The 13,270-nt window shown below is 50.1% G+C and overlaps 1 protein-coding gene across 2 annotated transcripts in view; it reads right to left on the bottom strand.

Annotated features, from left to right (window-relative positions):
- LOC102967619 (1,25-dihydroxyvitamin D(3) 24-hydroxylase, mitochondrial) overlaps positions 1-12,779 on the bottom strand; it is a 17,760-nt gene extending 4,981 nt beyond the window's left edge. For both annotated transcript variants that reach the window (XM_042979696.1, XM_042979697.1), the window contains exons 1-7: positions 12,522-12,779; positions 12,112-12,302; positions 10,791-10,884; positions 8,675-8,771; positions 5,736-5,827; positions 4,917-5,028; positions 3,352-3,497 (exon numbers count right to left, since the gene is read on the bottom strand). In XM_042979696.1, the coding sequence (XP_042835630.1) occupies positions 3,352-3,497; positions 4,917-5,028; positions 5,736-5,827; positions 8,675-8,771; positions 10,791-10,884; positions 12,112-12,302; positions 12,522-12,779 (990 nt within the window). The remainder of the gene's footprint in view (positions 1-3,351; positions 3,498-4,916; positions 5,029-5,735; positions 5,828-8,674; positions 8,772-10,790; positions 10,885-12,111; positions 12,303-12,521) is intronic.
- Positions 12,780-13,270: the final 491 nt, after the last annotated feature.

Here is a 13,270-nt window from a genome sequence, read left to right as displayed (position 1 = left end):
GATGTTACCACTGGGGAAAGTCAGTGAAGGGTCCAAGGACTCCTCTCTATTTTTTCTTAGAACTGCATGTGAGGGGTGCCTGGGTGGCTCAGTTGGTTGAGCATCCGACTTCAGCTCAGGTCACGATCTCACGGGTTCATGAGTTTGAGCCCCGCATAGGGCTCACTGCTGTGAGCCTGTCAGCACACAGCCTACCTCAGATCCTCTGTCCCCCTCTCTCTGCCCCTCCCCCACTTGCATTCTGCCCCCCCAATAAAACAAATATTACTTTAAAAAAAGAACTGCATGTGAATCTATGATTATGTCAAAATAAGGAAAACATTTAATTAAACATTTTTAAAATAGAAAATGGAGAGAAAACTTCAGTGGCGAGAGAGGGATGGGGATCCTAGCAGCTTTGCTAATGAGTCTTTTTTTCTTTTTAATTTTACAGTGCAAATGCACACGAAAAAATGCATTTCTGGAATTGAATCTGTGAAACCCAGAGTTTCAGCCGCATGCACAGAACCCTTGCAGGAGGGGGCCAATAGCAAAATAAGAAATTCTAGCATCACGTTGAGTATTTCAAGGAACCAGCCACAGTTTCTGACACAGGCTCATGGTCCCTTAAGTGGAGTGTTTTACTTCCTTTCCAAAGGCAACAAGAAGAGAAAAAATATGGGCAGAAATAGCCAGCATAGCTTTCAGCTTCATGATATTCACCACCGGTAGTCATATGTATTTGTTTTTAGGTCCTTATTTTATTTTTATTTTCTTACTTAACATAAGCCAAATATTCCTGTAAAAACGGTCATTGCAGACACGAAGATCTTCTGCCAATTGCATGTGCCACTCACACAAATGAGCAAAGTGCGAGACGATTCGGAGCCAATGGTATTTACTATTTTGGGAAGAAGGTGCCTCCAAGGCAAACCTTCTTCATGGGAAGACCGGTGGCCTCAGATGCAAACAAACCCTGGCGGGCATTATTACAAGAGTCCAATTTACAAAACAGGAAGAGGGCGTAGCCACCAAATTAGATACACTTTCAAATTTCTCTGATTTTCCAAAAGTGACTTCCAGAATTGCCAGGACTAAAAAGGAAACATTTAACCATATCAGCGGGTCCCTTACCGCAAGTACCAAATAGAGTTTCCAGAAGACAAATGATTGTAGCTTTCGCCAAAGCCTTGTAAGACAGCCGGGGCCTTTTTGGGTAACTGCAGGGGCTGAATCGAGCGGGAGGGCCCTGGGAGACCTCACAGGCCCTAAGTATCCCGGCCTGACCTCCGTGGAGGAGATCCATCGCGTAGCTCGTTTCCCTGCTTCCACTCTTCCTACGCTGAGTGCACCTTCCACCCCACCAGCCCGAGCCCTCTTTTCAAGACATAAATTCCATCAGGCTACTCCCCTGTTTATAATGCCCTGAGATGCTTCCATCACAATGTCATAAAATCTGAATGGTTTACTAAGGCTGCTGGCTAACACGGCCCCTGGACTTCTGCAATGTCAACTTGACCACATTTGCTAGGTCTCCAGCTCCAATGCTTTTGCTGCTCCAGACCCTTTGCACATGCTATTTCCTCTACCGGGAGGACTCTTCCCCCAGATCCTCCCATGGCTGGCTCCCTGTCACCATTTCCGTTAGCTCCCGTATCACTTCCCCAGAGAGGGTACCCTGCCCTCCCCTTCTATCCCCTTACTCTGATGGTTTCCTCCATATCTCCTACCACTATTTGATATGATCATATTTATTTATTTCTTTACGTGTGTCTGGTTGGTCTTCCCTGCTAGTGGTTAAGTTCCACGAAGGCCAAGACCTTTGTCTCTGGTTCATGGTGTTCCTTCAAGCACCTAGAACAGCGCCTGGCCCAGAGCGGGCACTTGGTTTCTGCGTCTTTTCATTGATTCACCAAGTATTTGTTGAGCACCTACTATATGCAAAGTGCTGTTCTACATCCTGGAATACAGCGGGTCCAAAACCAAGTCATTGCCCTTGGAGCTCACATTCCAGTTGAACACAAAAGATAAAGGGTGAGGCTTTACTTCTACCCCTCCAAGGATCCTCTTAGGGTAAGTGACTCAGTATGAAAGTGAGCTGAAATGAATTTCCCCCTTTCAAAGCCTTCTGGGGCATGAGGAGAAATTACAACTTTGCTGTTCCTCCTGAGGTAGAAACCCCTACGTTTTCTGTGGACAAGAGACACTAAAGAAACGGGAAATACGGAAAAGAAATGAAGCAGGACCCATTCTTCTTAGAGATTACAGGTGCATGAAACGTTGGGTCACGAGGAATATTAACATGCATCCCGCCAGTGAGAGCTCAAAAAAACGGATCAAGGATAATCAAACCTACCCGGACAGTATGTGCATTTGGAGTCTGGCTGGATTTGGTACTCCCACGGCTATCAAGCACATGGGGACAGAATTTGGGCATTTAAAATTAGCTGTTTCATGCAAGGTGAAATCAAGTTTCCCCTGACTCACTCCTTTTAAGCTTTAAATCAGAAAAAGTCAGGGTGTCTGGGTGGCTCAGTCGATTAAGTGTCTCGCCCTTGGTTTCGGCTCAGGACGTGATCTCAGCTCAGGTTCATGAGTTCGACCCTCATGTCGGGCTCTGCGCTGATAGCCTGGAGGGCGCTTGGGATCTTCTGTCCCACTGTTTCTGCCCCCCTCCCTCCAAATAACTACATGAACTTTATAAAAAGAAAAAATATTGGACTGGTAGAGAGCATTGCAATATTTTTAGAGTAACAACCACAATCAGGCACTTTGGGGTAACATTCGCAACCTTCAAGAACACGTTCAGTTTTTTAAAAAATCTAGATTATCAAAGAATAAGAAAAAGAAAAACCTAGATGACCTATCTTTCTATGGTGTGGAATTTTACTGCTTCTGAATTCCCAGAGAGTGTATGTATTTGTCACAGAGCGCACGGATTTTCTCCGCTATAGAGCACATGAATTCACCTCCCGTCACAAGTTTAAGGACCAAGGCTGTGCACTGGGTCTCTCGCACCCTTTTGCTAGACTAGTGCTCAGTTAATCCTTGTGGAATGAGAGAGTTGAATGCCTCTTTAAAATGCATCACGATTGGGGCGCCTGGGTGGCTCAGTCGGTTAAGCGTCCGACTTCGGCTCAGGTCACGATCTCGCGGTCCGTGAGTTCGAGCCCCACGTCAGGCTCTAGGCTGATGGCTCAGAGCCTGGAGCCTGCTTCAGATTCTGTGTCTCCCTCTCTCTCTGACCCTCCCCCATTCATGCTCTGTCTCTCTCTGTCTCAAAAATAAATAAAACGTTAAAAAAATAAATAAATAAAATGCATCACGAGAAGATTTTCTGGACCATTCAGCAAAGGAAAATCAAGCCCTTACCGTTTCTACTGCAGCCAGTTGGAGCTCTGTGACAGCTGCATACAGTTCTTTCCTGGAAAGCTGATTGTGGAGATAAATATCACAAAGGAAATCCTTGCTGGGCTGCTCAGAATAGTGCTCCAACCGGCTGTCGATGCAAGATTTGACTATTGGAGAAGAGAAGAGGGAAGGGAAGTGAGGTGAAGATTAGGATCGAGCGTGAGGGAACCCCAGCCGAAATCCCCCCATGACACCTTACAGGGCCTTTGCAGGGACACTGACAATGTGTCCAATGAGCTAATGTTGCCTCATCGTTAAGTCGCCAAGAATTGATCGATGACCGCGTGAGCAGGGCGGGTCAAACCTTAAGATACCCAAGAATCACCTGGGCATCTTCTTACAATGCAGATTTGGGATCAGGGGTCTGGGGCGGGCCTGGAAATCTGCATTTCTAACAAGCTCCCAGGTGCTGCTACAACCGTTAGCCTACAGGTCACAGTTTGAGTTTAAAAGCTTAGAGTGTGGAAGAGACCATCGTGAGATAGAGGTGGGACTCGGGTCCACTCTCGGAATCAGAACTCGTACCCAGATCCAGGCGTCTAGCCAGTTTGGTCACGAATGCAGGTAGTGGGACTTGAGCTCCCAAATCTGGGCCATAGAGGAGGAGAGAACCGTCCCCAGTGTAATCAAACACACACACACACACACACACACACACACACACACACACACACTGCCGTGTCCGTGCATGCTGACGACAGTAGTAGAAACTTCTAACGTTTGTAAAGAACATTCTAGGCACGCGTCTCTCTCCCTTCAGTCTACCGTGCCAGCCACCACCAGGATAATAATAATGGTGAGGTTGGCAACAGTAACAAGGGCCGTAAGCGGTGCAGCAGTTAGAGTCTGGGTTGTGGGAGCCCTTCTCTCTGGCTTCACACCCTGGCCAGAAAGTTAGTTCTTTATGTCTCAGTTCTGTCACTCAGGGCTAGTAGGAGGACCTACCTTATAGGGGTTTTGGTGACGATTCAATGAGGATATGTTTATGTGTGTGTATAGAATACACAGCATGGTATGATAGGATACGGGACCTCCTACTGGTACATATTGGTAAGCACAGAGATACCCATTGGACAATATTCAGCATCAATATTCCCCTCATAATGTAGCAGAAACAGCTCGGACCCACCGGGTATTGTGAGAAGCCAGGTTTTGACTGTATCTACCTTAGACCTAGAAACGGTTGCAGTGAGGTAGGCATTGTTACTATTAGCCCATTTGAGACACAAGACACAAGGAGGAAAGAGAGAGAGCACATGTGGTCAACCCACTACACCAGTGGCAGAGCTGGGTTTGAATCCACCTATCTGACTCCAAAGCTCTTGTTTTTAACTGCTTCGAGTTCCCAGAAACTGCAGAAAGCTGCCATGTGCCTTTTCCTTAGAATTTGTCCACACCGGGAAGATTCTAAACTCGTGACTGCAAAGCCCATAAGAATCAGGAGGAGCAAATTCCATCGGGATCATTCCAGACCTTCTGGCAGAGGCTCCAGAGACAGGGATCCCCGGTGTGTGTGGCCCCATTACCTGATCGGAAGATGGTGTCCCAGGCCCGCGTGTGGGCCTGCCAGACCTTGGTATTGAGGCTCCTGTGCAGCTCAACTGGGGTCACCATCATCCTCCCAAACGTGCTCATCATCTGTGGGGAACGCAACGCCTTTTCATTCTGGATTCCCCTTGTCTCCAAGACAACCGCCTCACCGGAAGAGGAGCGTTCTCCACACCCCGCACCCCGTGCTTCCAGAAAGGCAGGAACTCAAAGGCCCCACTCCCCCCCCTCCACCCCCCAGGCCTCTCCCACCAACTCTGGGGGTGGAACCCTCCCCTGGGCCCCATAGCACATTGAAAACAATCTTTGGGACGATTTGCCATTGGATGTGCCCCCCTCTCGAAAATAAATAAACATTAAAAAAAATTGATTCTATGACCTAAATATTTTACACAAGAAGGAAAAAGGAAAACCATCACTTTCTTATTGACTTCAATTTCCAATGATTTCCAAACTTCACCCATTTCTGTACCAGCTTCACAGTATCTCTATATCCCCCTGTGACCTAAGGATTCAAAAATTTTACATCTGAAAAAGGTCAGACTCTTTTTGAAATAGGACTCCCACCCACTGACCTTCAACTGAAACACCTACTTAAACTTGCCTAAACCATGATGTAGCATGCTTCCTGGTTCATGACCATCCATGCCCATCCATCCATGAAAACACATAACACCTTGAAATTAACACTTGACTATTGTGACAAAACAACGTGTGTGTGCTACTCCTGGGGAAACACGACGCGTTTGTGAAATTCTGCAAATCAGGAAAATTGTGCTCCTCAAGGCGATGCTTACTGTTTTGATGGCCGTGATGAAGTTCAAAGCTTCATCTCCTGCATTCTCCTGAAGGAGTCCAAATCTCTTCTCATAGAGCACAAGGCAGATGCCTGTTATTTAAAAACAACCAACAGTCACACAATCGCAGCAATACTGGGGTCTCCAAGTAGCTGGCTACTGAAGGCACGATTCCGTCTTTTGTGAAAGTGAGGTCTTTTCAAAGAACAGAGGAAAGGGAGAAAGTCTGGGAGAAAGGGGCATGACGATACTTTTCCCACTTTCCAGAAGCTGTCTCCACGCCCCATGACCCAACCCCTGCAGAACCTCCTGGTCAGAAATGCCGCGGTGAAAACGTAACCATTTTTATACACGAATGAATCTGTCCTTCAGTGTCTGGCTTTTGTCAGAGTTTGTCCTGGATAGCATGCATAGCAGTCATTGTTCACGGCCTACCCGTACTCATTCTCCCCCGTTTCTTTCCTAAGAGAACCCCGATTTTATTTAGGGTGTCAACATATCAGTCCTCGGGTAACAATCTGGATTGATCTAAGACCCTGGTGTCAATCACGTTCCCTGACTTCCCAGGCTTCCGGTAGCAGCCTGAGAAGCTGATACGGCACCAGGGCCATACCAACCTCAGGAGTGGCCAGGGAGGCTTACAGGAAATACTTACACTTTCTTGATAAAAGGAGCAAGTGCGCTTGGCTTAACTCTTCCCTCTTTCCTTCCTCTTTTTGCCTAGAAGGCAGAGGGGAGACCAGGAGAGGCAGTAGCCATTTTGTAACAAGCCAATAAGGATGGATGAACAAGGGGCGCCTGGGTGGCTCCGTCGGTTGAGCGTCCGACTTCGGCTCAGGTCGTGATCTCACGGTTCGTGGGTTCGAGCCCCGAGTCGGGCTCTGGGCTGACGGCTCGGAGCCTGGAGCTGGCTTCCGATTCTGTGTTTCCCTCTCTCTCTGCCCCTCCCCTGCTCACCCTCTGTCTCTCTCTGTCTCAAAAATAAATTAAAAAAAAAAACATTAAAAAAAAAAAAGGATGGATGAGCAAAAAGATAGAAAGGGTCCCCAGTGACATCAGTTGTGTGCCGGCCGTGGACTGCCTTCCTCGAGACTTCTCATAACGCTAGACAATAATTCTTAAACCACCATGGTCACATCTTCTTTGACTTGCAAAGACATGCATTTGATACTCCTTCATTTGGGTATTTCCAGTGGACAGTTTCCAAAATATACACTCCCTTTCCTCCTCTGTAATCATCCCTTCACTTTTTCCTGTCCTCTTCCCCTTAACACCTTCTGCGGGTTTCTTCTTTGCATGGTGTTTTCTAATGTGCTAACATAGTCGGGTGGGCTGCAGCTTTAAAGTGAGGCTGAGGGGCGCCTGGGTGGCTCAGTCGGTTGAGCATCCGACTTCGGCTCAGGTCATGATCTCACGGTTCGTGGGTTCGAGCCCCACGTCGGTCTCTGTGCGGACGGCTCAGAGCCCGGAGCCTGCTTTGGACTCTGTGTCTCCTTCTCTCTCTGCCCCTCCCCCACTCACGCTTTGTCTCACTCTGTTTCTCAAAAATAAATAAATGTAAACAAAAAAATTTAAAGTGAGGCTGAGCTGATGGGGGAGACAGGTCACGACAAAAGCCTCCCTCCCGGGGTGCCCTCTCCGATCCCTCACAGTAGCATCCAGAGCAATCCTTCCAGCACATCAGCCCAAGCCACCCTCTGCTAAAAACCCTTCGTAGAACATCACTTCCAGGTGCCCCCGTGCTCAAAACCGAATTCCCATCCCTGGTTCACAGGGGTCGGCTGCTGCCTTCCTCCCATCCTCTGCCCTCGCAGTGCCCCTCCCTTGCAGGACACGCTCCCGTCATTCTGAACACCTTCCTGTTCTTCCTTTGCTCCTTCATTCACCTTCACCTGGTGAATTCCTACTCATCTTCCAGGACTTAGCTGATACGGCACCAGGGCCATGACCAACCTCAGCTGATGCAGCCCTTCGGATTCTCCCACAGCCTTGAACTTCCTCGGTCAGGTGCCTGCCCACTCTATAAGAAGTGTTTCCTTGCCTCTCGCCCCTGGGCAGCTTCCTGGGCCAGGCAGAGCCCTGCTTGCTATTCCCTGAGGGTTCCCTGAAGAAAGGGATCATCCCCAGCTTCTGTTTGGAATGCTCCATGGCTCACCATCAGACTTGAACTGAAAGCCCGAGTTCTGGCTGAGACCTCCGGCCCCTGGCTTGGTTCTCCTCAGCTCCTCCTTCCCTCCCCCCACCCACCCACCCACTTAGAGCCTCGGACTCATTGCCCATGCTTCCTCCGCAGGGGGATGTGCCCTGCCTGTCTCCACAGTCTGCGATAATCTTCCCAAAGATGCCCTGTGGCTTGTTCTTTTAGGTGTCACCTCGACTGTCTCCTTAACCAAAGCAGACTTGCCTCCTCTAGGCACTACCATTCTTTATCGCATACTTTACCCTTACCTCTTGGGAAAGTATATAATAAAGTGTGTTTACTTGTTGGTTGTCACCCCTACCAGACCCTAAGCTCCACGGGAGCCCGGTCATCGCCTGTTTTGTTCGCTGCTCTATCTCTAGGACCGAGCACGGTGCCGGGCACATAGCAGGTGTTCAATAAATATTTGTTGAATGACTGTATGAACAACCTATAGTGCAAAGCATAACTTAAGTGCCCGAAAACACAAAAGACTGTGCAGGTGGCCCTTCTTTGTCAGCAACAGTATGTGGTTATAGAGGAACTATCCTCAGAGCCACGTTTTAGCCTCAAAATCCCTTGGAAAATCAAATGAACAAGTCGGCGAAGGCAACTTACTTTTGTTTTTTAAGTAGGCTTGGCGCCCAGTGCAGAGCCCAACGCGGGGCTTGAACTCACAACCCTGAGATCAAGAACTAAGTGGAGATTAAGAGTCAGCCGCCTAACCGCCTGGGCCACCCAGGTACTCTGACAAACTTACTTTCAAATGACCATTTGTTCAGTTCGCTGTATAAGCCTTCAATGCGGCCTCTCTCATCACAGAGCTCATCTATTCTACCCATAAAATCAGCCAAGACCTTAAAGGAAAGAAACCACAAAAGACACATTTCAGTCATTAAAGGAAAACAAAAGGTTAAAAGCTCAGTAGGCTGACTTCGGGGTTTGTTACCTTGTATATTCACTGCTTATAACGTTATTCATTATGAAGCAACACTAATTACATATTCTCCTGCGGGGGCTCACCTCCTGCCCTAACAACCTCGTCCTGGGTTATTTTCTCAGCTTTTCCCGCAACCACCCAAAATCTTAGGTTTCAGCTCTTGATCTAAATTTAAGAAAAGGAAAACATTTCTTCTAATCGGAATGGGGAATCAACCAAGTTGTCACAACACCCCAAGCCCTATGAGGTTTGCTGCCTCCATACCTGGGCCAGCAAATATCTCCTTACTAGCTGGCGTCGTGTTAAGCGTTTTGAACTTGGGACCAGAAAAATCTGCAAATTCTAGACACAGCTCCTTTGCTAAGTAGCTCTGTGACCTGGGACATGTTATGTAAGAGCTCTAGATGCCAGTGGCCAAAATCAGGATTTGTTTTAAGTGTTTATTTATTTATGAGAAAGAGAGAAAGAGAGAGAGAGAGAGAGAGAACAAGAAGGGGAGGGGCAGAGAGAGAGAGAGGGGGGAACAGAGGATCCAAAGCAAGCTCTGCACTGACAGCAGAGAGCTCCATGTGGGGCTTGCACTCCCGAACCGTGAGATCATGACCTGAGCCCCAGCTGGACACTTAACAGACTGAGCCACCCAGGCACCCCCCAAATCAGGGTTTTTGATGACTAAAGCCTCACATTTTACAAGGCTTGTATAGTACCAAGCAGTGCCTGAAGCGTGCTATGTTAGCGGATCCCCACAACTCTGTGAGGTAGGAAATACGATCTTCCTTCCATTTCCCGCGGAAACAGACAAGAGAATGGGCTTCCAGTGAGGCTAAGGCACTCACCCTTGGACACGTGGCTACAAAGCGGCCATGCTGGGGCCTGGAACAAGGTATGTGTGAGTACCAAGCCCACCCACGGGCATTGTGAATTTGTCCACTTAGTGCATTAAAAAGTACTTTGCATTTGTTTCCCCCCCCCAAAATCCAGAAATTTCTCATCAACATATGGAATTTTTCACCACTTAGCCAAAAAATAATAATAATGATAAAATCTGGAGCCACTAGGTCCACATCCCCATGTGACAGTCACTTGCTGGAATGGGGCAGCTGTCCCTCCTAGAAAGGGCATGCCCCATCCTGTTTGCAAAAATCCCTGCTGGGCCTTCCTTATACATTTATATTCGTTGCCTGGTCCCTGAAACCTCCTGGGTTGGCACTCTTGCACCTATATGATCCTTTCTGGTCCAAGTTCAGTTCCAAATAAACACCCAAAGTGAACAGGAGTAAAGAGATTACTGTATGCTTAAATCCCTCCCTCTTTGGCCCTTGTTAACTAAAGGACAATGTCTAAATGCCTTACCACGGTACAAAAACATTGTTAAGAGCTGCCCTCTGTCCAGCATCATTGCACAGACAGCCTCATCTCTGCTGCACCGAACGTACTATTTCCTGAACACATAATGTCATCTGACTATTTTTCAGCAAGCTATTCTTTCTGCCTGAACGCCTTTCTACACTTGCTCTGGCTTGAAGACTCCTACTCATCCTGCAAAACCCAGCTTAAAATGGCACGACCTAGGAATTTTATAAGCATTATCTCATTTAATCCTGCGAGGCCCCAGTTTATAGAGTGGGAGAGTGAAGCTTAGGGAAGTTAAGGGTATAGTCAGTTTACAGGGCCAGAGGGTGGAGGGCTGAGGTTCAAATCCAAGACCGGAATACCAGAGTCTCTGCGGGTAATCGTTCCCTCACTGAGATGTTACTTTGCAAAAGAGTGAAGGAAGGAGGAGGAAGGTTTTGGCGGAGAAGGAAGTAGACAGCGAGGAGTAAAGGGAGACCCCTGAACCATCCAAACCACCTGTACTTTGTAGCTATGACTTAAAGTTCCATAGACATCTCTCCCTCCCCAGGAGTCCCAGGGAAGGTGCCCCCAGCCTGCAAACCTCATTGATTTTGTTGTCCAGCTTCATAATTTCCACTGGTTTCATTAGTTTCTTCTGGAAGGCACTCCGAACTCTCTGCCAGTCTTCTCCTTCCCTGGGAGAGAAGCAAAATTATACGTAGAGCAAATTGCAAAGAAAAGAAGGGAGCAGCAAAGACACCTCCAGTGCTGGAATTGTGTGAACTAAATAATCAAATAAGCACTGAGACTCCTGCTAAGAACTATCCAGAGAATATGCACATTGGAACACTGGGGGCTGGTTTCACAACGGGGTGAAAAAGCACCTCTCCTCTCCACGTAAGATTACACCAGAAAGGTGAAGTCCAGATAATACGGGCTCGGGCCTTTTGAGGTGCCCTTGCGGGGGTTGATTTGGGAGGCCAGGTACCTCAATTCTCAGCAGTAAGAGTAGATACCTGAACATTCCCTTCGCCAGTAACCCAGATCTGTTTGAGAGCAACGTTGTCTTCTCTTAGTCACTGACTCGGGTTGAAAGTCACATTCCTGGGTGCTCAGTCGCTTAAGCGACCCACTCTCGACTTCAGCTCAGGTCATGATCTCATGGTTTGTGAGTTTGAGCCCGGCATCAGGCTCCATGCTGGCGGTGTGGAGTCTGCTTGGGATACTCTCTCCCTCTCTCTCATGCTTATCATCCACCTTCTTCCCTCATCCCAGAGCAGACGGCACAGCCTCTGATGCACCACGCATAACTATGGCTTTTAATTCCAGTAAATATATTATCCTCCAAAATACAACTATTAGGGATTAAAAAAAAAAAAAAAAACCCAAACGCGCTAACCTGTTAAATGCTAACCATTAAAAGCAGAGGAATCTCACCACATTATGGCCTTTACTTACCTACAATGCAACCCTGACGCCCCTGAACCTCACCTTTCTGACTAGATCTGGGTCATAACCCCCCATTCCCCTCCAGAAAAAAAAAAAAAAGGTAACTGTCAAAAGCCAAAGAAGTCAATTTCTGGCTTTGGAGCTCAAAGAAGGGGAATACAGAGAACTGTAAGGGATAATTTTGTATAGAATAGGTTGGCCTGGCACGCTGACTTCACGACCTCGTCTGGCCCCAAAGTCTGAACCCCGCTATTTGTAGAACCCTTTTGGGCTTTCTTGGACGGAAAGGCATGGCCCTGCCCAGTTGCCAGAGACGACGCAGGTGTTGGGCGCGCAGGACAGTTGTGTGCAACCCGTTCTGATGCAGGCAGGAGTTGGAGACTGCGCCTGGTGGGGGCTTTCGTGCCCCGCTGCGTAGGAAGGGGACCCTGCGGAGAACCCCCTCCCAGCTTCCAGCCGCCGCCCGGACTCACAGGATCAGCAGCCCGTAGCCCTCCCGGCGGTAGTCCCGATAGGCTTTCCAGGGCTTGATCTCCAGCCGCTGGGGGTACGCGCTCTCCGTGCGGTACAGCGCTTCCAGCAGGCACGGCGAGCCCAGGTGCACCGAGTCGAAGGAACCCAACTTCATGCGGAAAATCTTGCCGTATTTCCGGTGGTACTCGGCCTGCAGCGGAGGCCAGGGCCGGGTCAGCGCGCGTCCCCCCCCCCCCCCCCCCCCCAGAGCAGTCCCGGAGCGCGTCTCCCTCCTCCCGCCTCCTTCCTCCCGGGGCCCCCGCCGCTGCCGCGACGCCGGAGCGCCCCGTGCGCCCCGGCCGCGCGTCTCGGGAGGTTTGGGGCGCGGGCAGAGAGGGGAGAGGGAATTGGGGCCCGACGAGGCATTTACCAGCGTGTCGTGCTGTTTCTTGAGCCCCCCTTTCCAGAGAATCTCCGGCAGGCTGCCCAGCAGCGGCCAGTTGGTGGGACCCGGCAGGGCGGCCGCGTCCTGCGCCTCGCCGCCTTCCATCACCGGGCAGAGGGGCACCTCCCGCGGCCGAGGGGGCGCGCACGCCGCAGACGTCACGGCCCTGGGGGGCTGCCCCAGGTGGCGCAGCTGTTGGAGGACGGCGGCAAGGGAGCGGCTCTTGCCGATGGGGGAGCTCATGGCCGCGGGGGACACCTGGCGCGTGGGAACGCGCGGGGACCGGGAAGCACGACTTTGTTAAAGAGGCGCGAGCGGGATCGGGGGGGGGGTGACGATTCTGGGGGAGAAGGGCGAAGAGGGCCAGCAGGCGTGACGCAGGGGGCGGCGGAGGAAAGGGGAGCAGAGAGGACCGCGGCAAGGATGCTCGGCGCTGCCCGGCGCGGCGGCCTCAGGGCGCGGGGACCCGCTGGAGGAGTGCCTCCGGGGGCCGGGTGTCTCTTGGAAGGGGAAAGGAAGGGGTGTGGGTCCGCCTGTGGGGCTGCGAGGCTGACTTCCAGGTCCGGAGCCGCGGAGTGGAGGTGTCAATGAGGGCAGAGGGATGCTGCGCGGCGCCGCGCTGTCCTCCCGTCCCTCTCCATGCTCCATGCCCAGGGACCACGTATTTATGGACACGGGGCAGGCCCCGGGTGGCCAATCAGCAGGCTGGGTAGGGCGCAGTGGGCCCCGGCTGG

The sequence above is a fragment of the Panthera tigris genome, chromosome A3 (assembly GCF_018350195.1).
Source record: "Panthera tigris isolate Pti1 chromosome A3, P.tigris_Pti1_mat1.1, whole genome shotgun sequence".
Taxonomy (NCBI): Eukaryota; Metazoa; Chordata; class Mammalia; order Carnivora; family Felidae; genus Panthera; species Panthera tigris.
This window is presented reverse-complemented; position numbering and strand designations above follow the sequence as displayed.